The sequence below is a fragment of the Pan paniscus genome, chromosome 19 (genome assembly GCF_029289425.2).
Source record: "Pan paniscus chromosome 19, NHGRI_mPanPan1-v2.0_pri, whole genome shotgun sequence".
NCBI classification, from domain to species: Eukaryota; Metazoa; Chordata; class Mammalia; order Primates; family Hominidae; genus Pan; species Pan paniscus.
In genome coordinates this window covers 84,539,486-84,564,655 of record NC_073268.2, presented here as the reverse complement: position 1 = coordinate 84,564,655, position 25,170 = coordinate 84,539,486, and the positions used below count along the sequence as shown (strand labels likewise).

The following is a 25,170-nucleotide window of genomic DNA, read 5'->3' as shown; positions in this document are numbered from 1 at the left end:
CAACGCTACAGAAGCAACACACAGGTTTCCAATCCTCTCAAACACAGATACAACCCCCATCTTCCAATGTGCACGGAAGAACTTTAAGGCTCAGAGAGAGTAAGCAAAATCACACAATTTAGTGGTTTAGACCTATTCCAAAGTCTTCTTTTCACTGTAACACAAAACCCAACAGTATCCCACCCAATTTATGAAGTCAAATTTGTTTGCTTAAAAAAAAAAATCAGCTGGGCATGGGCTCACACCTGTAATCCCAGCACTTTGGGCCTAAGCAGGCAGATCGCTTGGGCTCAGGAGCTCGAGACCAGCCTGGGTAACATGACAAAACCCTGTCTCTACAAAAAAATACAAAAAAAAAAAAAAAAAAATTTTTTTTTTAAATCAACTCTTTAACAGAGAAACCTTAATCCCAAAGATTTCCTTCACTGTTGTGGCCCTACTGCAGCATAGGGCTCCCCACTTCATTCACTGTCTCTCCTGCTTCAAGTTGTTTCTTCCCTGTGGATGAAGAACCAGGAGATCACACACAGAAATGGGAAAATATCTGGGTAAAAACGTTCAAAGAATAGCACAAAATGGTTTGGGACTTCCAAATAAGACTCTCAGGAAAGTAGGCTACAGCTCTACCTCAAAACCCGCCACCTCCTATAACGAAGGACCGGTTTTCCAATGGCCTATATACACATTTTGCTGCACTCTACAAACAGAAAGCAATAGGCTTGAATTTCACCATGATATGTGGTACACCTACCTTATTATTCACTTATCTTTCAACCTTCCATTACTTTTTGATTAGTAACAAAATTAAGACTCATTTCTCAAAAATATCAGAAAACCAACCATTTCATTCTTACTCGAGTTCTTCCAACGTGTTCATTTTGAACTGTTTACGTCCCATGAAATAAAAAGTCTCGACTCTGAGAACTTTTCAAGTTACTACTGACAGCAAACTAAAAAATGAACGGGAACTGTACAGCATGTAAATTGATGGAAAGAGGCATTTGGAAGAATTCGTTTTAGCCTTCTCAAAAGTCAGGAAGACAATATGAGTTTGAATATTACAAAAAAAATAGTCATTCTCTTACGAGTTAGTTTTATGTTCCATAAAGTCACCACAAACACTGCATTGGCAAATACTGAACATTGCTCCTAGGGGAAATACAGGGTTAGGTTGCTGGGAGTCTCTAGTTACATTTTTATTGACCGATCAATACATAATCTTGCTGTGTGCGTGTTTTATGTTAACGCATGTTTAAGACACTTTATTTAATATATACTGATTCATTAACATTGTACTCATGGCAAACAGCACTGTAACCCAGACCTAAAAGAAACATCCAATATACATATTTTCTACATATGGCACAACACAGCCTTCTTGCACTTAGGAACACTAGTCAGCACTTCATCACTACACTTAGGGGCTTTTAATAGTGAAATCACCAACAAAAAAAAAAATACAAAAATGCAAAAAAAAAAAAAAAAAAAAAAGGCACTAAAAAGACCCAAGAAAAGGACACTTATTCACAGTATGAAAGATGAAACAAAGCTGAGCATCCCTTCGTTCCACCTCAGTTGGGAACATGCGTGTTGGGAGGCTCAAACTTTTCACTTCCCAGCTCATGTCTGCAAAAGCCCTGTGACTTTTGATTTTGGGGTTACAAATAAAGTTTAGCAAGTAGGTAAATTACAAATACAGAATCCATGAATGATAAGGATCAACAGTTAACTCATTTGAGATTAACAAAGATTAAAAAAAGCCCTCCATCTAGTGGCAACCTTTAAAATCACACAGCTACTTAAGCAAAATTGGCAGAACTTTCACATAATGAAAAAATCTTACTCAGCGGTTTTGGTTTTAGGTGTAGTCAAGATGAAGTCACAGCTCTGAACTTATGTCAAGAAACAAATGTTAGCGGTACATGTACATAACAATGCTGCTTTCTATGTAAAAATCACATAGCATAGGAAGGAAGAGATTTAAGAAATTCACATAGCTACAGCCTTTACTGATAGCTATTATAATAATACCTTTGGGAGACGGGCACGCTGGCTCACACCTGTAATGCTAGCACTTTGGCAGGCTAAGGTGGGCAGACTGTCTGAGTTTAGGAGTTCGAGACCAGCCTGGGCTACATGGCAAAACCCCACCTCTACTAAAAATACAAAAAACTAGCTGGGTGTGATGGCACACATCTGTAGTCCCAGCTATTCCAGAGGCTGAGGTACAAGAATCACTTGAATCTGGGAAGCAGAGAGGCTGCAGTGATCATGCCACTTCACTCTAGCCTGGGTGACAGAGTGAGACCATCTTAGATAGACAGATCGATAAATAGACAAATAGACAGATAAAAACGTACCTTTGGGAACAAATTAAATGGTTATCTAGCCATTGCTTCTTGATGTTGTCTTAGCCCATCTAAACATATACTGCCAGGGCCTAACATAAGTACAAAAGGTTCAGCTATTATTTGTGGTTAGAGATAAAGAAGTATGAAGAAAACTGACATGCTACTTCAATTTTTAAATGTCAATATTTAAATCATTAAAAAATAAAAGAAACAAAAAAAAGAGTCTACTTGGGCCACTGTTTAGAGAGAATTCAACTATAACCAGGACTGTCAACCCAGAGAAATTTTCTTTAGTTATATTCTATCGTGACTCTAAAGGTTTCAAAATCCAGAGGACGGGGGGAAGGGATTACTGAATCTAGAAAAGGTACACATGTTCAAAGCAACACAATTTAAAGAATGCTCTTCTAACATACAACACATCTCCAATTTCACTGGATGTGAAGAAATACTAATACACTAATGAATACAACTTAATCATCTCACTCCTCAGAAATCTAAGCGCATCAGAAATAAGGCTTTATATATGCAAAATATAAAAGTATCCCCAAGTAACATTAAATGTATATATTAAATTTATACCAAAGAGTATGCTAATCTAGAAATGATGTTTCCCCATTAAGTCTGGGAAAGTTCCAAGGCCACAGAACCAATCTGTCTTCAATCAAAAGGAAATCTTTAGCTTTTGACTGAATTTTTTTCTTTCCATGACTAAGTAAATAAATCTGCTACGTCTCAATTACCCTTTAAGCAAGATTTTGAGATCCACTCTTTGACAAACTGAAAAGCACTGGAAATAAACATTGCTCTTTCAAAACACCGATCCCATAATTCACTTTCCCCCTTTTCATTTTTGCCCACCAGAGTAGACTTTCGGGGAAGGACAGAGAGAGGAAAGACGGAAAGGAGAAAGGGAAGAAAAACTGATTCATTTAAGAATTTAAATTATTTCATCTCTTTTTATTACTTGACCTACCATTAAGACAATCTATAACAAAAAAAGTATATTAGCACACATGGTATAATCAGACTGGTAATCAGGAAGCAATACAAAACGGTCCTTTGGCCATCTATACTTTCTAGAGCAGTAAATCTCATAAATTCACTTACCAAGCCCAGGAATAATGACTTTCAAAGCCTTGAATATCAACTAAGACAAATTATGCCAATTCTGATTTCTCACATATACTTAGATTACACAAAGATAAAGCTTTAGATGTGATCATTGTTTAATGTAGACTTATCTTTAAAGTTTTTAATTAAAAACTACAGAAGGGAGTAAACAGCAAGCCAAATGATTTAAGAGTAAAACTCACTCAGAAAGCATTATATGTATCTAAATATACATGAGCATGATTATATACATACATGAAACTGCAATTTTATGGCATTCTAAGTAACTCATTTAAGTACATTTTGGCATTTAAACAAAGATCAAATCAAGCTTTAAGCTTGTAAGAACATAATTTTCGTTTTTAATTTTTTAAATATAAAAAGGTAGCTAAACACAAAGTACAGATCAGAAACCCTCATTTAATATAGATTATTTTGGAAATTAAAAAATTTGTTAACAAGGTGGCTTTCTTACCCACCCTAAAATGTAAATAAAACCTCTTCCCCAGATTTATACTTCATACTTGGTAACAACCTAAAAGTTTTTCAAATCTATGAAAAAAATCTACCATGACCAATTTAAATTACCTGGGAAAGGGCAGGAGAGGGGATCGATAATCAGAGTCAGTTAGTTGCACACAGATGGAAAAATGCTTGCAGTCACTCCCAAATATAACCCTACATTACCTTATATATAAATCACAATGAAAATAAAAGTGCCTACATTACAGAACTGTGAAATTTTGTTTAAAAAAATAATAAAAATAAACTGTTGGGTATCATTGGAATAATGTAACACATAAGGCTGGAAAATACTGAAATACAGTTAAGACTCAATACACAAGTTTACTTTAAAAAAGAAAAGAAAGAAAAGTTTGCCAGAGAAATAAATGCCAGATAGGAAAGCAGGACTTTCAGCAGGATAGCCTTTTAGACCAATTTGAAGCAACACAGACACATTATACCCTACCATCAACCCACCAGAAATTCTAGCTGAATAAAAAGGAAGGAAAAAAAGACTAAACCAAAGTAAAAAACTTCTTCCAAAATCTCATGCCCCAGTGAATGTCACGGGGAAAATTCCCGACACTGAACTTTGTCCGCCTGGCATTTCTCCCTTTAGCAGCATCACCTCTATTTCTCTGTTAGGACATTTGCTCCATCTGTATCTAGTCACAGCAAATCCAATCTCCTGGAATCAGTTTAATGAGCAGAGGAGATTATACTGGAGTCAGCTGAAGGACATACTTTAACCAAAAGCTCTAAATTAACAACCAAGAATGTAGACCTCAAATTCTTATTCTCAATTCAGCATCTGATCAATTATTTGGCACTAGCTGGATAAAGGTCTAATCGGAATTTGTGAGCCGAGGCAGATGTAGTTAAATACTAACCAATATTTGCAATCTATGAGTTAGTTTCAAACTTAAAAGGCAGATATAGATAGCCATACTTAAAAGTATTTCAGAATTGGAGAATAAACATTAATAACAAGATATAAATAAAACCAGGCAGATTAGCTTGGCAAACAAAAATTCTGGAAAAAAAAATTGAACCAATCATATCCCATTGATAATTAGCAAAAATGGGCATTTTCCCACCCTTAAACTAGTTTAATTACAGGCAGATGTCTTTCTACTATACTAAGATTTTCTATATCCATTTTCCCTAATCTTTAGAGTTTAATGAGAAACCATTTATTCTACAAAGAAATACAGCATATATGGCCACAGTCTAAATATGCTTATAACTGGAAAATTATGTCACTTAAAAAAAAAATCTTGCACTGTTACATCATTATTCTATGGTAATTCAATAGGTGCTGGGATCTGCCCTCACCAAAAAGCATGGCACTCACTGCCCAGGGTGAATACTAACACTGCACAAAGAGAAGCAGTAACAGCAAAGTCTCCATAGAACTCTTTCTATTTATTTAACTGTGTATGAGCATTTAGTTAATGCTCCAAATTGAAAATGGTGCAACAAAAGCAACTTTCAATATATAAACAGACAGGAAGCTGCGATGCCAGTGGCCACTTGGCGCTGCAAGTAGGGAAAATAAAGCAGTCTGCATGAGTGAAGCATGGATTGGGGAGAGGAGAAAAGGGAGGCACAGGAGGCAGATTTCAGACAGACAGTGACACAAAACTGTTGTACTGCTGGATGTTTCGTTTGAGGATGTCTGAGCATGGGCCAAGAACACGTTCAAATCTAGGTCGGTCCAGCTTAACGCACTTCAAGGGGCCACGAGCAACAACTGTGGCAGCACGAGGACGATTCATCAGTAGTGCAATTTCACCTGGAGAAAGCAAAGATGGGTAACAGGCTAACTTCTATGAAAAACATTTCCTTAAAGCAGTGCACTTCTGAGAAAGAAGACAATAGATATGAGACAATCAGTAATTTCATTAAATGAGTAAAGATCAAAATCTCACACCTTCTCTCTCAGAGCCAAAAAAGACTGCAATTAGAAAATAAAATTCAGGAGAAGACAAAATTATGGAAGACTACAATATCTCACTGAGATGTGACTTAAAGAAACCATGTATTTATTGTGAGGGAATTCATACATACCAAAATAATCAGAAGGCCCCAATCTTCCCACTTCAACAAACTCTTCATTTTCTGACCGACGTTGTAGCACAGCAGCTGACCCCTATAATAAAATCACCAAAAAGCTAAACAAACAAACACTCTCAAACCCAGGGTGGCATCTTAAACATCCTATGCAATTTTAACTACCTTGCAAATATGTGTGCATATGATAAAAAATGACTTTAAAGTTAGTCACCACATGAGCTTCAATTTCTATTTCACCAGCATCTCCTGCTAGCGAGGTTCTTCGTATCAAGCTAAGGTGCTTAAAGGGTGCAGACTTGGGTTAGCAAACTGTAGATGAAGGGCTAAATCCAAGCTCACTGTCTCTTTCGCAAATAAAACTTTACTGAAATACCACACACATTCATTTACATATTATTTGTGGCTGCTTTTGCACTATGACAAGAGTTGAGACTTTACGAATGAAACCCTATGGTCCACAAAGCTTAACTTACTTACCACCTGGCCCTTTACAGTCTCCTGACCCCTGATTTAAATAAAATCAATTAGCAACTACGGAGCCACATTCATAGAAATCTGCCATTTGGATCTGCTTAGCAAGAGTATCTGCTATACATTTCCATGGAATGTGGAGATATACAAACACAGTAATTTTTCAAATTTAAATAATTACCTTTAATCCTTATTTGCCAAATAGCCCAAACACTTGCATTTTAACAAGGATAGTGCAGAATCATCACAGTTTGTTATGTTAAATGGTTTTTAGAATTTGGCTTTTCATGTCTAGGGCCCTTCAAGAATTCTGACTCAAACTCATTTAAAAATGTAGTGACCTGGCAGAAAACCAAACAACAGCATTTCAAAGTAAAAGATAATTTTAAAATAAAATGGTCAGGTATTCTTAAAAACTAAAGCTATAGTTCAGAATTAGCCCACTCTTTCCCTCTTAGAGTGTACAACTTTTTAAAGTATTAAATTCTGAGTTCTTTACCTCTAAAATAATGAAAAACTCATCCCCTGGTTCTCCCTGCACCACAATCTTCTGCCCATCTTCAAACTGCACTGGTTCCAATGCATCAGCTACAGTAAGACGCTCCCACTTGTCCAGAGACTCTGAAAGACAAGAATCAAAACAATTGCTCTGTATTATTTGGTGCTGTTATAAAGGTAAAAAGAAAGTATAAAAAGATTCAACCAAATAGCCATGCCCATTCAACATTCTAGTAGTGTCTCAGATTAAACATGGTACCTATCTTCAATTACCTCTAGTCTGAGCAGGATTCTCATACTGCCTGCAGACAGCCCTTAGATCCTTACTTCGGTAGCCCAGGGGCTAGGTTAATTTATACCAACTGTACCCAATGGCAAGGGAATAAGAAAATGTAATCCTTAAGTATTCCTGAAGATTGCCATCAATGCAAATCAAACCTACAACTACAATACTCAAAATTCATAGTTTCCCCATCCATATCATTCCAAAGTTTCATAGAAATAATTTAATCTATTTAAATTTTTGGTTTACTTTATGAAAAAGAACTAGAAAATAACTTTTATTCCCAAAGGCCAAACTACTATCCAAAACACAAAGCATATGTAACCAATTCAAAGAAAAGACAAAGAAGAGGTGAAAAATTCACTGTAATAAACAATGGCAGAAGCCTGTTACCTTATAAAAATCCCCATTCCCCTTTCATGAAGAACAAGTTCTAACATCTCCAAGTCCACATAACAAAATGCACAAAAGAATATCTTCAATTAATCTGCTTTACTCTAAATTTCAACAAACTTCTGGCATGTTTTCAGAGGATTCCAGCAAATGATACCTAATCTTTCCACAGAGGAAATGTATTGTTGGAAGTACTCACTTTTCTGAACCAATCAACTCAATGATGGAACAAGAGAGACGGGAAGTCACAGAGGAAATAACTGTGAATGTATGTCCACAGTCAGAAGGACTTTCAGCCCTTCTGTCTTTTCAGGGGGAATGAGTAGCAATTATACTTTCAGAAGGCTTTTCCCAAGTCCATCCAATTCTAATTCAGGGGTATCTCATATACTAGCAAAGTTAACACGCTTTACAACTCACCTAAAATAGAGACTTTACTAAGGAATTCCTCATACATCTTCCGCTTTCTCAGTGTGCTTCCCTAAAAATAAAAATAACAAAAGTGATATCCCCAAGACATGTAATTATCACCACATAATGCTATGGAATAATAAATATTAAGTTTCAAATAAATTTTAAAACCAGAAAGTCAAAGCTTGTTGCTTTTAATGAGGAAAGTTTAATTTTAACTAATTCATTTTTATTTTATAGGTAATGAATGATATGACATTCTTGTGATTTTTATTTTCTGCCAATATTATGCCCAATTCCTAGCATTTGCAACCAGTATGTTGACATATTTCACAAAGCATTTCCCAACTTCCAAATACAGTCGAAATACCGGTTTATACCTGAGCCCTATCACTCAAGATATTTTTCCACACACTTTAAACCGATGTCCAATTTCCATGTTTACTCTCAAACTGATTTTGTGCCACTGCCAACCCAATTTATCTCTGAAAATATTTTCTCACAAAAGTAATGTAGGTCATTTACAACCCAATAATCCTAGTGTTCTTCCTGTTCAACGCTGATATTTAAATGCAGATTCCTCCATTAGTTCTGGCTTCTCACCTACACAACTGACATGTCTTTATTCTATAAAAAAGGACCATATCCTCCCCTACCCAGCTATATAGATATTTCACCCCATATCTACAGTTCCTAATTCCTGTCCACAAAGCCAATGCATTGTGAGGCCCTAATTTCCTTTCAGGCCCACTATGAGAAAGTAAAATATTTTATTTCAAACCAATAGTTCCAGGTCCTACCTCTTCCTTCTTTGGCAATGAGATAAAGCTGTAAACATTCTGTTTCCTTTTACTAATAGTATTCCTGTAGAGGAAATGCAGAACTAACTGTATGGTCAATTTCTTCTCCAGTAGACTGTCATATCACTTCAAAACCAATCTTTCTAAAATTTAGACTTATCTTTGCCATAAGCGTTTTTGTGTGTGTGTGTGTTTTTAAGGTTCAGGGGTACATGTGCAGGTTATATAGGTAAACTGGGTGTCACAGGGGTTTGGTGTTCAGGTAATTTTGTTGCCCAGGTAATAAGTAAAGTACACCACAGGTATTTTTCCTGATCCTCTCCCTCTTCCCACCCTCCATCCTCAAGTAGGCCCCAGTGTTTGTTGCTCCCCTTCTAGTATCCACGTGTTCTCATTGCTTAGCTCCCAACTGTAAGTGAGAACATGTGGTTTGGTTTTCTGTTCCTGTGTTATTTTGCTTAGAAAAATGGCCTCCAGCTCTATCTATGTTGCTGCGAAGGACAAGACTATCTATCTAATCTAATCTATCTATATATCCCAAATGCAGAAAAATTTCAAAGTACATCAGGCTGTACATTTTCAAATGGTCAGATGGACACTGCACAAATTTAAGAAAACCATTGAAAATGACCAATGCATTGGCTGGGACTTAAAAGGTATCCTATAAATTTATCACAACATTCTCAAAAAATCTGACTATCACCAGAAAGTTCCAATGGTTTTAGTATTTTGTTTATTCCTTTAACGAGAGGGGACATGACATACATATACATTACTGATAACCCACTTTCACAGGTTAGGGAAGCTGATTATATCTGAATGGCCCCAAATAACTTTAAGCACTTAAAAGCAGCACCTATCATGCTGTAATGGGTATAATTAGGTAAATTAAGATGTGCCTACCAGCAAATGGACAGATTTCCAAACATGAGATGACCAGCACATATATACCAGATCTTGTTTCCCAAGGTTTTGTTCTAAAATATCACTGCCTAAAATGGCATAATGAATAATGCTAAGCTGGGCTTAATGCAAAGTATTTGCTCATTAAAAGAAAGAAATATTCGCTTATTAAAAGAAAGAAATATTTGCTCATTAAAAGAAAGAAATATTCTCTTTTTAATTTGGTAATATTCAAACATTAGTTACGTAGATGAGAATTCTAAATCACACTCTCAAACACCATGGTCTCTTACCATGAGGATTCTTCTATAGCTGTCTCGGTCGATGCCCCACAATTTCACATTTGTCTTTGCTTTGACAGTGGCTGCTCTAGGTGTTCCATAAATCAAAGCAAGTTCTCCAAAGCTCCCTCCTTCCCCAACACTGGTTGCCCATTCATTGTTGACATAGACCTAAAGTGCAAGTGACATCAAAAAAGTTTATTTTCTAGATACAAACACTTAAATGTTAAAAACCCTCAAACCTTTTTAAAAGGTCACAATCCTGAACTTCGTTTTAAAAAACAGAATATATTATGTTTGCAGTACACAACAGAGAAGAATAGGTGATTTCTGATGACTTAAATGAGTTAAGTGTGTCTATAATTTACCTGATTTAATTATCTGATAAGAAAAAAGCACTCTGTAAGGATGTAAGGGAAAAAGGTCGGCTAAGCACTAATACCAGTCATAGATACTTAGAGAACCGTGCTGAGCACTATGCTAAACATTTTACTTGCATTAGGTCACTGAATCTTCTAATAATCCTAAAAGATCAATGCTATTATTGTCCCCATTTCATTTGTGAATAAGAAAGGTATATTAATTTTGCTAGCTAATGGCTGGGTCTAGAATCTTTTTTTTTTTTTTTTTTTTTTTTTTAAGAGATGAGGTTTCACTTTGTTGCCCAGACTGGTCTTGAACTCCTGGGCTCAAGCAACCCTCTTGCCTCCATCTCCCAAAGTGCTGGGATTATAGGCATGGGCCACTGCGCCCAGCTACACACACTTCTTCACCACCACTCCAGCAAAAGTTCTGAACAGAAAATTACCTTTAAAGAGTTTCTCTGTGTCATAAAAATACTTGGCAAAAGGTATTAATAAAATCTGACATACAAGGGATGTAATGACCCTTCAAAATCACTATTCTTATTGCTCGGAAGCGCTCAATACATTGGCTTTTAAGATCAACATATTTTTGATATTGGTAAATCTTACATCCGTCTCTCCTTGATCAATCACATAGAAGTTATCCCCTTCATCACCTAAAAGAGGGTAAAAAAGTTAGAAGCATATTCCAAATTAAAGAAAGAAATTATCAAAATTATTACAAAACAATAAACTTATTTTACAGTGGTACTGTGAGAGTGTGTTACAAACTAACACAATCTTTCAGGGGAAAGAAAATCAAGCAACATATTTTAAAAGTCATAGAATTAATCAAAATTTTTTCAGTCATCTCATGGTAAAGAATACCTCTGAAAAAAATTTTTAAAAGTTACATATGTGTACAGTTATTAACTGCTATGGCATTTATAGCAAGGACATTAGAAACAACTCAAATAGTTAATAACAAATTATCAGGCTGCCACAAAATGAAAATATATACCCACTCATAAAATGTCAAGAATAAATAAGAAAAAGAGGAAGATAGTCAAAAAGTTAGATCCATGTTAGTCTATATAGGCAAACTAAGAATCTATAGAAGTCCTAGAACCTTTTTAATAGACAGGGCTATACAATGAAGAATGTAGGTGTTTCATTTATTTCTTACTTTAAAAGTGATTAACAATATAAAGAACATGAGAGATATATATGATTCTGTAATTCTATATGACATTCAAGGTAAGACAATGTAGGCATTTCCTTTAAATTATAAACAAAACTATATCAAAAATATTAGTTCCCAATACAAAGTGTTCTGTCCATCTCAGAAAATCTTAATTTAAAAGAAATAGAAAAATCCAATAGTATAACAGAAAAAAAAAAGTGGTAGGATCAAAGAGGAAAACAAACTTCAATAAAACAAAATCAAAAAAATCCTCTAGTCTCGCCTCCTCTCCCGTAACAATACTGCATGCTCCAGAGGCCCTTACCTTGCTGAATCACAGTCTCTCCTGCGATAAAGGAGACCGAAAACATGGCATCAAAAATATCACTGCAAAAGAGAGAAGGCCTCGTGTTACATTTCACATGTCTCTTCCGTGAATTTCAAACATTAAGCTTAGAATTAAAGACCCCAGACTGTCATCTGGTGAACAATTACTAAGAGCTCTAAAACTTGCAACAAGTGTTGAAAATAATTTGGGATCACACCCTTACTTGAAAAATAGTGTTAAGAAAGAGCCTGTTCCTACCTTCTCTCATTATCATCAAGATGTGAAAACAGCACATTCTTTTCAATGGCTTTGGCTAAAGCGGCCATTGTCTTGTAATCTTTTGGTATAACCTAGAAAAGAATTGAAGGTCAAATGACAATTCCATAAACCAAAAACATTTCACGTTTGCAACCTGCGCTTCAATTAAATGTCAAGCCACATTATGGTATTTAAACAAGACTGCTTTGAGTTAAATATTTTCACTACAACACACTTGTACTATCTTTGATCCATAAACTACTCAACAAGTATTGACTAATTAATCCCCTTGCCTACAGCCAGGCCTAAATATAAAGTCTGGTACTTGGTTCCCAGTTAACAACTAAAGAAACAAATCAAAACACCTTGACCAAGGTCACTATTCTGAGGCAAAACTAAGTATTTTATAATAATTAGTCATTTTAAAAATCTGTGATCTGTTAGCTTCACAAGCCTCAAGTGCCAGGACAATTCTGTTCCCCTTTAAGGCTAACAGCATAACTCAAAATAGCCTGGCTCTGAGGAAGAGGAGAATACAGGACAAATGAGGCTCGTAGAATAAAAGGTTAAAAGCCACAACATTTAATAGGATAGCAAAAAAAGAACATCACGATTCAAGAGACAAAGCAATACTGCCCACCTCCTTCTACTGCAAAACAACTGCAAGGAAATAACAAACCCCAAAATGCAATTATTCACTAGTTTATAATCACTATTAGTTATTTCCTCTGACAGCATGCTATTACAGAAACCTGTTTTCCAGTACCCAAGAATTGTACAGGATGGATGAACTTCCACCCTGTTTTGTATTTTATGATTCATTCATCAAAGGAGACTAGATGACCACCAAGTGGGTCCCAAAAGCATCCCCCCGATGTTCAAATATCAAAACTACCTTTCTAACATATGATGCCGCATCTTCCTCCGTGTAGACCTCAGCGCTGATAGCACCTCGTCGCCTCCTACCTTTAACCACTGGGTTGGGTGGAGGAGGAGAAATCTCATCCTCCCTTGAGTCTGTACGAGTGCCTGCTTTCTGCAGATTCTGAATCTGTTTTGCCTCCTCCTGAAAGAAATTACGAGTTTGCAAAATGAGATCCTTCGGCATGTAAAGCTGGCACTCTCATGTTCCAATGATAGTCTATCTCAGTCACTTCCAATCTCTTCTTCCATTAACAATGTAAGTTAAGAGGAAAACACCAATTCCAAAGGGGAAAAAAAGAGAGTAACACTTGAAACACTCTCAACAGAATGTACCTCAGATGATAACAGATGCTATCCTTTATTAATGGGCAAAAGCCATTAGTACAAGCCATTAGTACTCACATAACATGTGAGTAACAAATCAGATATTCATTAATGTCTTGACAACAATTATCTGTGATGCACACAACAGTAACACACTGCAAGACAAAATCCTGAAAATTGGGTTTTTTTGGATGCTACTGCAGATAGCAAGAGACCCTCCTGCCAAAAGAAATGTTATCAGGAAAAATAATTCAAGCCCAACATAGTGATCCAAGAATGTCTAGATTACTGAGTTATTTCATTAACTCAATAAGCCATTTTCTGGATCTGCCAGGCCAAGACCTATGCTAGGCAACAGGAAATTAAAAACAAATAGGAGAGGGTCCTGAGCCTGTGGAATTCACATTCTAGTTTGATCCCAGATAAAAACAAATAATGAAATGATGTGATGGTAACCACGAATTTAAACGAGATCATATCTATAATACTTCTCCCAGCAGAGCTAGGATCATTCTTTGTAATCAAGGTTTAAACTTGAAGTTAAAAGACAAAAAGAGTTTACTTGCTTTTAAAAACTACTTATTGGACCAATTCAAATAAAACCTAAGATAAACTATTAAACATTCCTTTTTTCACATCTAGAGCCTTAAAAACAAATTCCTCTCAGATCTAAAGAATTAGTTGTTGTGCCTGAAGTAAAAGGGAAAAAATAAAAATGTGTTATCTTCTACTTTCTCATTCATTTGACCTGTTATTTCTTTTCTATATATAAATTTGTAAGTGCCCATATATTAATCTCCAGAACATTGGCAGCATTCAAGAAAAGCAATGGCGTGGGAGGGAGACCTTTCATTATTATGCCCTTTTGTACCTGCACAACTTTGAAATATGTGAATATGTAACCTACTTTTTAAAATATGGTTTTTAGAAAACTCATTTCATGTTAATTCTGGTTGTTCCAATAACCAGTAAGGTTTTCTCATTTCATATTAACACAGAGCTATAAAACTCAAGTCTCTCCCAAGTTTAAAGTTTAAGAGTACATGACTGGGTACAGTGGCTTACGCCTATAATCACAACCCTTTGGGAGGCCGAAGGGGGCAGATCACTTGAGTCCAGGAGTTCGAGACCCACCTAGGCAACATTGTAAAACCTCATCTCTACAAAAACACATAAAAATTAGTTGGGCGTGGTGGCACACACCTGTAGTCCCAGCTACTTGGGAAGCTGAGGCAGGAGGATCACCTGAGCCTGGAAGGTAGAGACTGCAGTGAGCCATGATCGCACCACTGCACTCAGGCCTGGGTAACAGAGTGAGATCCTGTCTCAAAAAATAGGCCAGGCATGGCGGCTCACACCTGTAATCCCAACACTTTGGGGGGCCAAGGCGAGCAGATCACAAGGTCAGGAGTTCAAGACCAGACTGGCCATTATGGTGAAACCCCATCTCTACTAAAAATACAAAAATTAGCCAGGTGTGGTGGCAGGCACCTGTAGTCCCAGCTACTCAGGAGGCAGAGGCAGGAGAATTGCTTGAACCCAGGAGGCGGAGGTTGCAGTGAGCCGAGATTGCACCACTGCAGTCCAGCCTGGGTGACAGAGCAAGACTGTCTCAAAAAAATAATAATAATAATCAACACACACACACACACACAGTTTAAGAGTATAAATGAAAACACAAATTCTCCCCCCCCAAATTTGTCACTGAGCAAGACTCTCAAAAAAAATAAAAATAAACACACACCACACACACACACACACACAGTTTAAGAGTATAAATGAAAACACAAATTCTCCCCCCCCAAATTTGTCACTGAGCAAGACTCTCAAAAAAAAATAAAAATAAACACACACACACACACACAGTTTAAGAGTATAAATGAAAACACAAATTCTCCCCCCCTCAAATTTGTCACTGAGCAAGACTGTCTCAAAAAAATAATAAAAATAAACACACACACACACACACACAGTTTAAGAGTATAAATGAAAACACAAATTCTCCCCCCCCAAATTTGTCACTGACATTTCACAAAAATTTCAGGAAAAATTCCACAAATAACATTTCACTTGGGACTACATTCTACTTCACTGAATTTTTAAGATTAATTTTGAAGTAACAAAAACATTCTGATTTTAGCACTGTCTCATGGATTCTAGTGAGTCTTTTAAAAACAGCAATCTGAATATAACCTAATCTGACGACTCAGAGCCATCACTCAGATCATGAGTTTTCTAGTATATACTATGATATATTTTTATATCCTTTCTCTTGCTGTTGTCATCCTTCTGTCAGTCTCCTTCCTCCTCAGCTCTTTAAGTGAGGTGATGAATAACCTAAATACCTTGACGTGATCATTACACATTCTATGCCTGTAAAATATCACATGTACTCCATAAAAACATACAAATGTTATATATCAATAAAAAATTAAAAATTAGAAAAAACCTCCCAGTCTACTCAGTGGTTAATTATGTTCTTGACTCTGAGGTTCAAATTCTGCATTCGGTTTTGCATTAAATTCTGCACTATCTTCTTGACTCTTAGGTTCAAATTCTGTCCCCACTACTATGTTTTCACGACTATTTGTTCCCTCCCTGCTTCTGTCACTCTTCCCTGTGGGTAAAGTATACTTCCCACCCCACTGACTTAAGGCTTGGCTACAGGACTTGCTCTGGCCATGGAATGTAAGTGGACATGCCATACCATGGTTGCCTGTGTGGTTTGGCTCTGTCCACCTTGAGCTTCTGCCCTCCCTCTGCTTTGAGAACAGCATGCCCTATATAGGGCTGCTCCTTCTGCTCAGCCCCAGAACAAGATATGTGGTGTCAAGAACACAAGACAGGCTGATACCAGAAGAACTGCACATGACTGGTCTGTTGTAGTAACCACTGAAATTTGGGGGTTGTATGTTGCTCCAGCAAAAGCTGACGACTACAGTCTATAACCACAGCCACATTACTTAATTTCTCTCAGTTTTACTGCTATGTCTATAAAATGCTGATACCTCGTACATTTGAAATAACGAGTATGTATGTATATAAAGTGCTGTACACAGTACCTGACACAGCAGACACAAGGTCACTGTTATTTTAATTCCTCTTACCTAAGGGTCTAATAAATACAAGAGTAAAAGAAGACTCAAATTCCAGATGACTGAATTAAAATGCAGAAGCTTTCAAAAGACCAACTGTCAAGAGTTTTTGGTACATTTCTTATGGAGTAGTTGAAGGTAACAGAAACACAACCCCCCAGTAATGACGAAGAAGGTGATGAGAATATGACTGTATTTTCAGACTGATATGGTTTGGCTGTGTCCCCACCCAAATCTCATCTTGAATTATAGTTCCCATAATCCCCAGGTATTGTGGGAGGGACCTGGTGGGAGGTAATTTAATCACAGGGGTGGTTACCTCCATGCTGTTCTGGTGATAGTGAGCTCTCATGAGATCTGACGGTTTTGAGGGGCTTTTCCCCCTTTTGCTTGACCCTTCTCCTTGCTGCTGCCACGTGAAGAAGAATGTGTTTGCTTCCCCTTCTGCCATGATTGTAGCTTCCTGAGGCCTGCCCAGCCATGAGGAACTGTGAGTCAAACCACTTTCCTTTATAAATTACCCAGTCTTGGGTATGTCTTTTATTAGCAGCATGAGAACAGACTAGTACAGTAAAATGGTACCACAGAGCGTGGAGTGCTGCTACAAGGATACCCAAAAATGCAGAAGCAACTTTGGAACTGGGTAACAGGAAGAGGGTGGAACAGTCTGGAGGGCTCAGAAGAAGACAGGAAAATGTGGGAAAGTTTGGAACTTCCTAGAGATTTCTTGTACGGCTTTGACCAAAATGCTGGTAGTAATATGGACAATGAAGTCCAGGCTGAGGTGGTCTCAGATGGAGATGAGGAACTTGAGAACTGGAGTAAAGGTGACTCTTGCTATGCAAAGAGACTGGCAGTATTTTGGCCCTGCCCTAGAAATCTGTGGAACTTTGAACTTGAGAGAAATGATTTAGGGTATCTGGTGGAAGAAATTTCTAAGCAGGAAAGCATTCAAGAGGAAGCAGAGTTTGAAAAATTTGCAGCCTGACAAAGCAATAGAAAAGAAAATCCCATTTTCTGGGGAGAAATTCAAGCCTGCTGCAGAAATTCACATAAGTAACAAGGAGCCAAATGTTAATCACCAAGACAATGGGGAAAATGTCTCCAGGGCATGTCACAGACCTTCAGGACAGCCCCTCCCATCATAGGCCCAGAGGCCTAGGAGGGGAAAATGGTTTCCTAGGCCATGCCCTGGGGCTCCTGTACTATGCAGCCTCAGGACATGGTACCCTGCGTTCCAGCTGCTTCAGCTCCAGTCTTGGCTAAAAGGTACAGCTCTGGCCATTACTTCAGAGAGTGCAAGCTTAGAAGTGGTGCTGGGCCTGTGGGTGCACAGAAGTCAAGAACTGAGGTTTGGGAACTTCCCCCTAGATTTCAGAAGATGTACAGAAATGCCTGGATGCCCAGACAGAAGTTTGCTGCAGGGGTGTGGCCCTCCTGGAGAACCTCTGCTAGGGCAGTGTGGAAGGGAAATGTGGGGTCGTCTGGAGCCCCCACACCAAGTCCCCACTGCGGCACTGCCTAGTGGAACTATGAGAAGAGGGCCACTATCCTCCAGACTCCAGAATGCTAGATCCACCAAAAGATTGCACCATGCACCTGGAAAAGCAACAGACACTCAATGCCTGCCCATGGAAGCAGCCAGGAGGGGGGCTGTACCCTGCAAAGCCACAGGGGCGGAGCTGCCCAAGGCCACGGGAGCCCACCTCTTGCATCAGTGTGCCCTGAATGTGAGACATGGAGTCAAAGGAGATCCTTTTGCAACTTTAAGACTTAATTACTGCCTCGTCGGATTTCGGATTTGCACGGGGTCTATAGTCCCCTTGTTTTGACCAAGTTCTCCCATTTGGAATGGGTGTTATCTACCCAATGACCCTAGGAAGTAACTAACTTGCTTCTCATTTTACAGGCTCATAGGTGGAAGGGACTTGCCTTGCCTCAGATGAGACTTTGGACTTGAACTTTTGAGTTAATGCTGGAATGAATTAAGACTCTGAGGGACTGTTGGAAAGGCATGACTGTGTTTCAAAATGTGAAAACATGAGATTTGGGAGGGGCCAGAGGTGGAATGATATGGTTTGGCTGTGTCCACACCCAAATCTCATCTTGAATTGTAGTTCCCATAATCCCTATGTGCCCTGAGAGGGACCTGGTGGGAGGTAACTTAATCATGGCAGGGGGGTTACCCTCATGCTGTTATCATGATAGTGAGTGAGTCCTCACGATAGCTGACGGTTTTATAAGGGACTTTTCCCATTTTGCTCTGTACTTCTCCTTGCTGCTGCCATGTGAAGAGGATGGGTTTGCTTCTCCTTCTGCCATGATTGTAAGTTTCCTGAGGCCTCCCCAGCCATGCTGAATTGTGAGTCAATTAAACCTCTTTCCTTTATGAATTACCCAGCCTCGGTATGTCTTTATTAGCAGCATGACAACGGACTAATAGACTAACATACAAATTAACACCTAATACACAGAACTATGACCCACTAACAAGTTACTTAAAGGTCCAGGTATCTATATTCAACCCCGGAAGGAATGTATACATGTGAACAAAGACCCTTGAATTACAGCAAAAACCATGTTGAACTGTGACTTTAATTATTAAAAGTTAAAGAAGCTGAAACACATTAAATCTAAAAATTCCATCTGCAAAGAAACCATTTTAATAATTATTTATTGCTTTCCACCTTTGTTAGTCTTTAAACAGTACTGTGGCAACTACAAGCTTTGAAACTAGCATCACACATTCAACACTCCCTATAAAAAGATACACACTTAATGTCTCACCAACTTAATCCTCTCATTTGATGGTTTCTATTGATGTCCAAAGAAGAGGGATCATCTTACAGTGACCCATTTCAACACCGGATCTCCAGGAACGCACTTGACTTCAAAACAAGCTACATCTATGACCTGGCTCTACAATACTTCCATGATTTGGAAATTGCATAAATAAGAGAAAGCCAGAATATCTACTATAATTCCAAGATAGCAAAGCAACATTCACAGTGACTAGTTGTTTTTGTTTTTTTTTTAATTATTCTGATCATGGTCCTAAATATAAATTTTAACAATCGGTTTTTAAAGAAAATAGAAAATACCTGATCAATGAGCTACCCAAATACTTTTTAAAGCTTAGTACAGATTCTTTTACTAATAAACTATACTGATTATAAGAAACTATAAAAACCAATGGAAAATAACGCAAATTATTTCTATTATACAATTAGATAATCATATACCAAAAGAAATGATTCATTTCTTTTGGTATATGATTCATTTCAATTGATTCATAATCATTATGAACCACCTCATAACTTCCACATGCACAAGAAAATCAGTAAGTTTCTCTCACTGATTTACAGAAGCGAATCACATAAACTATTCAAAATATTTGGTAACCCAGACTTTTTCATTCATCGTTTCTTGAGGGAGATGAATTGAAGCATTCAATTGAAGCATTCATTTGCTTCAATTATCCCTGATGTAAAATTATCACTTTGCTTAGAAAAACATATGCCATATACGTAGGTCACAATGACCTACATGCAAGGAGGAAGAGCAAAAAAGCATAAAAATTGGATTAATTTTTTTCAAGGCGCAACAAGTCCTGACCAATAAAATGGAGTAAAATTTTTGAGGAACATCAATATCAATCTCTCTACAGTAATTTATCAGATATACTCTACACTAAAATAGGCCGAATCTAATTGAAAATTTCTGATATATCATTCACAAGCTAGATTCATGTTTCATTACACTAGTTTTAAAAGTGGGATAAGATTTACTACGCTTACTTGCTTTGTTCAAAACGGGAGGCGCATTAACTGCCTTTAAGAACTATAGAATTTCTTATTCATAGAACCGCTATACTAGTTCTGATCAGTTTTATCTGTTATAGTTCTACGCACTAATTTAAAAAGTTACAAAGAATTGTTTGGAAACCCTTTATTAGCCAAGTACAGTTAGCATACAGGTTCATTTTTCTGATAAATTCTACTAATTAAGAATTTTTAAATTACTACAAATGCCTTAACTGTATTTCTTATTTGAAATTGTTTTAGACTCTTTATTTAGTCAGATTCCTTTTCTTCCAAAAAATACAAATTAGTAACATTCCAGTTATTAAATTTAACAACTGTCACAATCACCTCATCATCTCCCCACATTTATTTTTACCTTCTCCAACCTCTCAAAGTATTCCCTGAGGAATGCCATGGGTCTCTCAGGTCGAGCAGTGCACAACTGCACAATAGAATCTTTGAGCAGTGCTTGAATGTTATGCTTCTGGACGTAGAGTTCACATTCTCGAAGGCTGCGTGCCTCCTCACTGGCGGCGGTACTGCCAGACTCCATGGTTCTCTGCGAGAAAAACACACACACACGCTTGTATAAACTATAAAGCAAAATGCCAATCTGGCATTTAACTTGCTAAATTCATGAGGCAACTGATTCACAGGGATTTTTTTCTAAGTAGATTTTCTTTTTAAACAGGGAAGTGGGGACTAGGGAATAAAATATGTACAGAATTAGCATTATTCCAAGTAAATGTTTCATTTAGTTCAGGATCTGTGCTCTGTAGGCAACAGTGAGAATCGATAACCTCAGCTCCTGGGAGGAAGTATGAGCCACTAAAGCTCTGCAGAGACGGGTGCTGAAGTCAGGCCCTTAAGGGAATTTCATTCAGTTCTCCCTCAAAAGAAATCATGATGACGTGGGAAGTAGGTAAACAGGACACACAAGTCAACTGTAAGCGAAAGCAAGTCAGCACAATGAAGAATATCTGACATTCCCTATACGTAACTTCTATCCCATGGGAGTATCCTAACGTCACAGAGCAAACCACTGGAGTGAGGATCTGATTAGCCAACTACTAGCGTAATCAAAATTTTTAAAAACACACAAGAAAATTAGATGAGTTTTAAAAGCAACCTTTATTCCAGACTCGTTTGCCAGATTCCACCCCTAAATGATAATACACTAGTGGTAAAAGAAGGAAAATCCTTAGTTGGGGGGAGGGGAGAATTCTTACCACATAAACTGTAAAACATTTGGACAGAAAATTGTCAAAATATTTTCTTCATCTTGACAGGAGAATGTTAAAACACTTAAGTTTCAAACTTGCATGAAGATTCAATAGATAAATTGCATTTAATGGATTACATTTAATGGATAAATTGCATTTAATGGATTTTAGAGGATTCGAATTATGGTACCTTTATGTAAAGTAAAGCAAACAGAGATAATGATGAGCAGCTAACCTTACCCTAGAATTAAAAGTTTACTAATTTAACAACAGGGTCATATACTGTTTTCCTTCCAACTCCTAATTACTAAGCACTTAAGAGTAGAAGACAAGAGTGTGGTCCCCTCCACTCAGCAACTGAATTCAATACTAATCAGACTTTTCCAATTATAATGCATTGTAAACTATTGAGATGAAACTGTAAATTTAAAAGAACTTATAGAAAGAATTAACAGAGTAAAGAGCTATTCTAAAGTGCTACACTGTCACTCATTTTGTTTTGACAACTTTCACCATAGAGGTCAACAACAAGTAGACTAATTAACAGACCATTAGAAAGTTTGTGGCTCCAAGACAAGCACATAAATTAGAAGCCATGGAAAAATAATCATGCTGCTACTTTAAACAGGCAAAACAAAAACAAAAACGCGCATTTACTTTAGGATAGATTTATACAAGCCACTTCTCCAGGTCAGGCAATCATATGAACTGAAAATCCACTTCAGTAGAATTGTCTGCATTTCAAATAATACTTAAAGGCCACCAAGAACAATCATAAATCAGATCTTTCATGCTTCAAAGCATTGTCATATTTCAAGAACATTCAAATGATCAATCATTCTAAGATCAGGTCTTTGGCTGGTAGAGATGAGAGAACTGGGCCTAAGGAGTGAAACTGTGTTTTTGTTTGAAACAACTAATGTATTACGAAAACCAAAAAGATAGCCACTGGTAATAAGACAGTATACGAACAGAAATGCACCAAAATTAATGCAGTCACCATGTAAATCCCTGAATAACCAGACTTCACAGTCTTAATATTTTTAATCGAGTTACCTGGATTCTCTATGTGTACTTATTTGTAAAGCCCAACAACCTAGCCTTCCCTCCCCACACACAATTATTTTAACTGTTTTAAAACTTTCGCTGCATTGTCTCTATGTAAAACAAAACACTCAGATTCATTCTTTTGAAAATTCAGTTGTGACAAAATCGTTTCGAAAGGATTACATTCTGGGAAATAAATAAAAACACTTTGAGAAACTGTTCCTGATTCAGACCGCACCCCCTTAGACCAGCCAAGTTACGGCTCCCCTAGGGTCATCTTGAGGAAGTGTCTGCTTTCCTCGCTCTGCTAAGAAGACGGATCTCTTGGGAATCTCTCAAGGAGTAGGACGGTCGTCACCACAGGCTCTGAGCTGAAGAGGTTAATAGGTACCGTGTATTTTCTAGAAGAAGGGCAGGAAAATGCCCTTCACTTCACGTAGGCCACGGTCATGACCACAAAATGAAGGGAAGCCGAGACTTCAAGCTACGCCAGTCGGAAGGCCACAGTGGTGGCGAGGCCGCCTCAGGGGGAAAAATTGGGAAAGGGAGAGAGGTGAAAGGGGACAAAAGGAAATTCAGGAGCCCGACTAAGACCGTCGTGTTGGGGGAAAGATCACCCCGCTATGAAGAGGAAAGGCTACTGCTAGCAATGACGAGTCGTCAAAAGTGGAGAGGAAAACTGCCGGCTTACAAGAAGAGCCAGGACCGGCGGACGAGACGATGGCGGACCCCAGTAAAATAGAGCCGTTGTCCTTCAGGAAATGGGGGAGGGTGAGCGAAGAGGCCGCGGCGCGCGGGGGCGAAGGCGGCCGGGGAGGGCCGCGGAGGGCCCAGGGCCCCAGGAGCCGTGGGGTGGGGGCAGCGAGCGCGAGCGGGGCGGCTGGGGAGCCCCGCACCAAAGCCGACGCCCAGACGGCCTTGAGGATGCAGACTCGGAGCCGGGGGCGTGAGGCCTGCGGGGAAGCGCCCGCCGGGCCGGGGAGGGGCAGGGGGTGCGGCCGTCCCCCTGCAGGTCGCTCCCCGTGACGCCATCTTGGATCGGTCCAGCTCCCGCAAACCGGCTGCGAAGCGACGAAGCTCACCTCGCCTGAGCCCCCGGCCGACCCCACTCACCTGGGGACGGGCGGCGGCGGGCGCGAGGCTGCGGGTGCGAGGCGGCGGCGTACCGAGCTCCCTCAGCGCTTTGCTCCCAGCCCCGCTCCACTCTGCGGTAGCGGCTAGGCGACAGCTCCACCGGAAACGGCCTGGCCGCAGCCAATCAGCGTTCGGCTACTGACGTCAATGCGCCTCGCTCTGGCCAGAACCGTCGCCTTAGCAACCTTAAGGGCGCAACAGCCCCAGTTCCTCCCCCCTCGTCGCTCTCGGAAGGACCCTCACTCTGCGGTCGTTCGTCTTCCGCCATTCTTTCCATCTTACTCGTCCCTTATCCACAGCAGTTTCCTCACGCCCGCCACTTCTCCTTTCCGCAGTCTCCCTAGCCCGGTTCTCTCCTCCTTCCTGCTCACCTGCCCCTCCTTACCTGTCCCTCTCTGGGTGTCTTGGGTCGCCTTTGTTCCTCCTCCTGCTCTTCGCTCTTTCTCCGCGCAGCTATCGTGCGCTTCCCTCTCGTCCCTCCGCTCCTCTGTCCACCCCACTCTCCCTCCGGCCTCCCTTGACGCCTCTGCCTTTTCTCCCTCCTTTCCACCCCCTCCCTGGCCGACCCACGTGGGGCTTCTCGGATGACAGGTGGGCGACTCCTCCCCGCAGCCCCTGCAAGGGAGGGCCCTGGGCCGGGGCGGGGAGAGTCCTGTCGCTGCCAGCCCCCGGAGGAGGTGGCGGCCCCCGCGGATCTGCAGCAGCTGCGCTGCGGGGCCGAGCGCGGGCGGATGGCCGGGATGCGCTCTCCGGGCCGCGCATCCTGTGCCCGGCCAGCGCCGCCCGGGCCCCGGGCTCAGGTCAGTCATCCGGTCCAGGAAACCTGAGCCCTGCCGAGTCTCCGCTGGGGCCGCTCTCCCCGCCGGAGGTGCTGTCGTCTGTGCAGGCAACACCGTCCCTGTGGAAACCAGGCACGGGAAAGGACTTTGTCAGGGTCCAAGAGGAGGCCTGAGTCCTTCTAGAACCTGAAGTGCCTCCCCCCATCACTCCTTGACCTCACAGGGGGAGAAGTGCAGAGTGTGTAGATTGTCACAAATGCCCTGTGACCCAACAAGAAATCGCAGCTGTCCAGACAAGCTGCACTAATGGGGGAAATTCGGAGGAAAAGCGACTTTACTCTTTCAGCCATTTTTTTTTTCCATCAGAGTATCTGTCTAAGGAGGAAGAAAAGGGAGACGGTACAATTTTAGACACATCAAGTCTGTAACTCAATAAAGAAGGCACATCAAGGAAACATGTCCAAGTGTCTGGCTAGGGGCTGCTGTAGTAGCATTGTATATATTTCTAGGGCTGTGTGCTTAAAATTCATAATGGATTCAACACGATACAAAAAAGCAAAATACACACATATGCAAGTGTCCAGGAGCTGTTGTAGTAACATTGTATATACTTCAAGGGCTGTATGTTTAAAGTAAATAATGAA

At 39.4% G+C, this 25,170-nt stretch overlaps 1 protein-coding gene across 6 annotated transcripts in view; it reads right to left on the bottom strand.

The window, feature by feature from the left end:
• The window catches only part of PRKAR1A (protein kinase cAMP-dependent type I regulatory subunit alpha), a 39,824-nt gene extending 15,285 nt beyond the window's left edge, over positions 1–24,539 (bottom strand). The window contains exons 1-11 of one of the 6 annotated variants that reach the window (XM_003808937.5): positions 24,133–24,539; positions 20,720–20,902; positions 13,093–13,263; positions 12,198–12,289; positions 11,937–11,998; positions 11,059–11,105; positions 10,097–10,255; positions 8,110–8,170; positions 7,015–7,136; positions 6,039–6,120; positions 3,291–5,763 (exon numbers count right to left, since the gene is read on the bottom strand). In XM_003808937.5, the coding sequence (XP_003808985.1) occupies positions 5,591–5,763; positions 6,039–6,120; positions 7,015–7,136; positions 8,110–8,170; positions 10,097–10,255; positions 11,059–11,105; positions 11,937–11,998; positions 12,198–12,289; positions 13,093–13,263; positions 20,720–20,896 (1,146 nt within the window). In that variant the 5' untranslated portion in view covers positions 20,897–20,902; positions 24,133–24,539 and the 3' untranslated portion in view covers positions 3,291–5,590. Of the gene's footprint in view, positions 1–3,290; positions 5,764–6,038; positions 6,121–7,014; positions 7,137–8,109; positions 8,171–10,096; positions 10,256–11,058; positions 11,106–11,936; positions 11,999–12,197; positions 12,290–13,092; positions 13,264–20,719; positions 20,903–23,304; positions 23,357–23,695; positions 23,886–24,132 lie in introns of those variants that run through there. The other 5 variants (XM_003808936.4, XM_003808938.5, XM_063599350.1 and 2 more) reach the window with 5 other exon arrangements.
• Between the last annotated feature and the right edge of the window lie 631 nt (positions 24,540–25,170).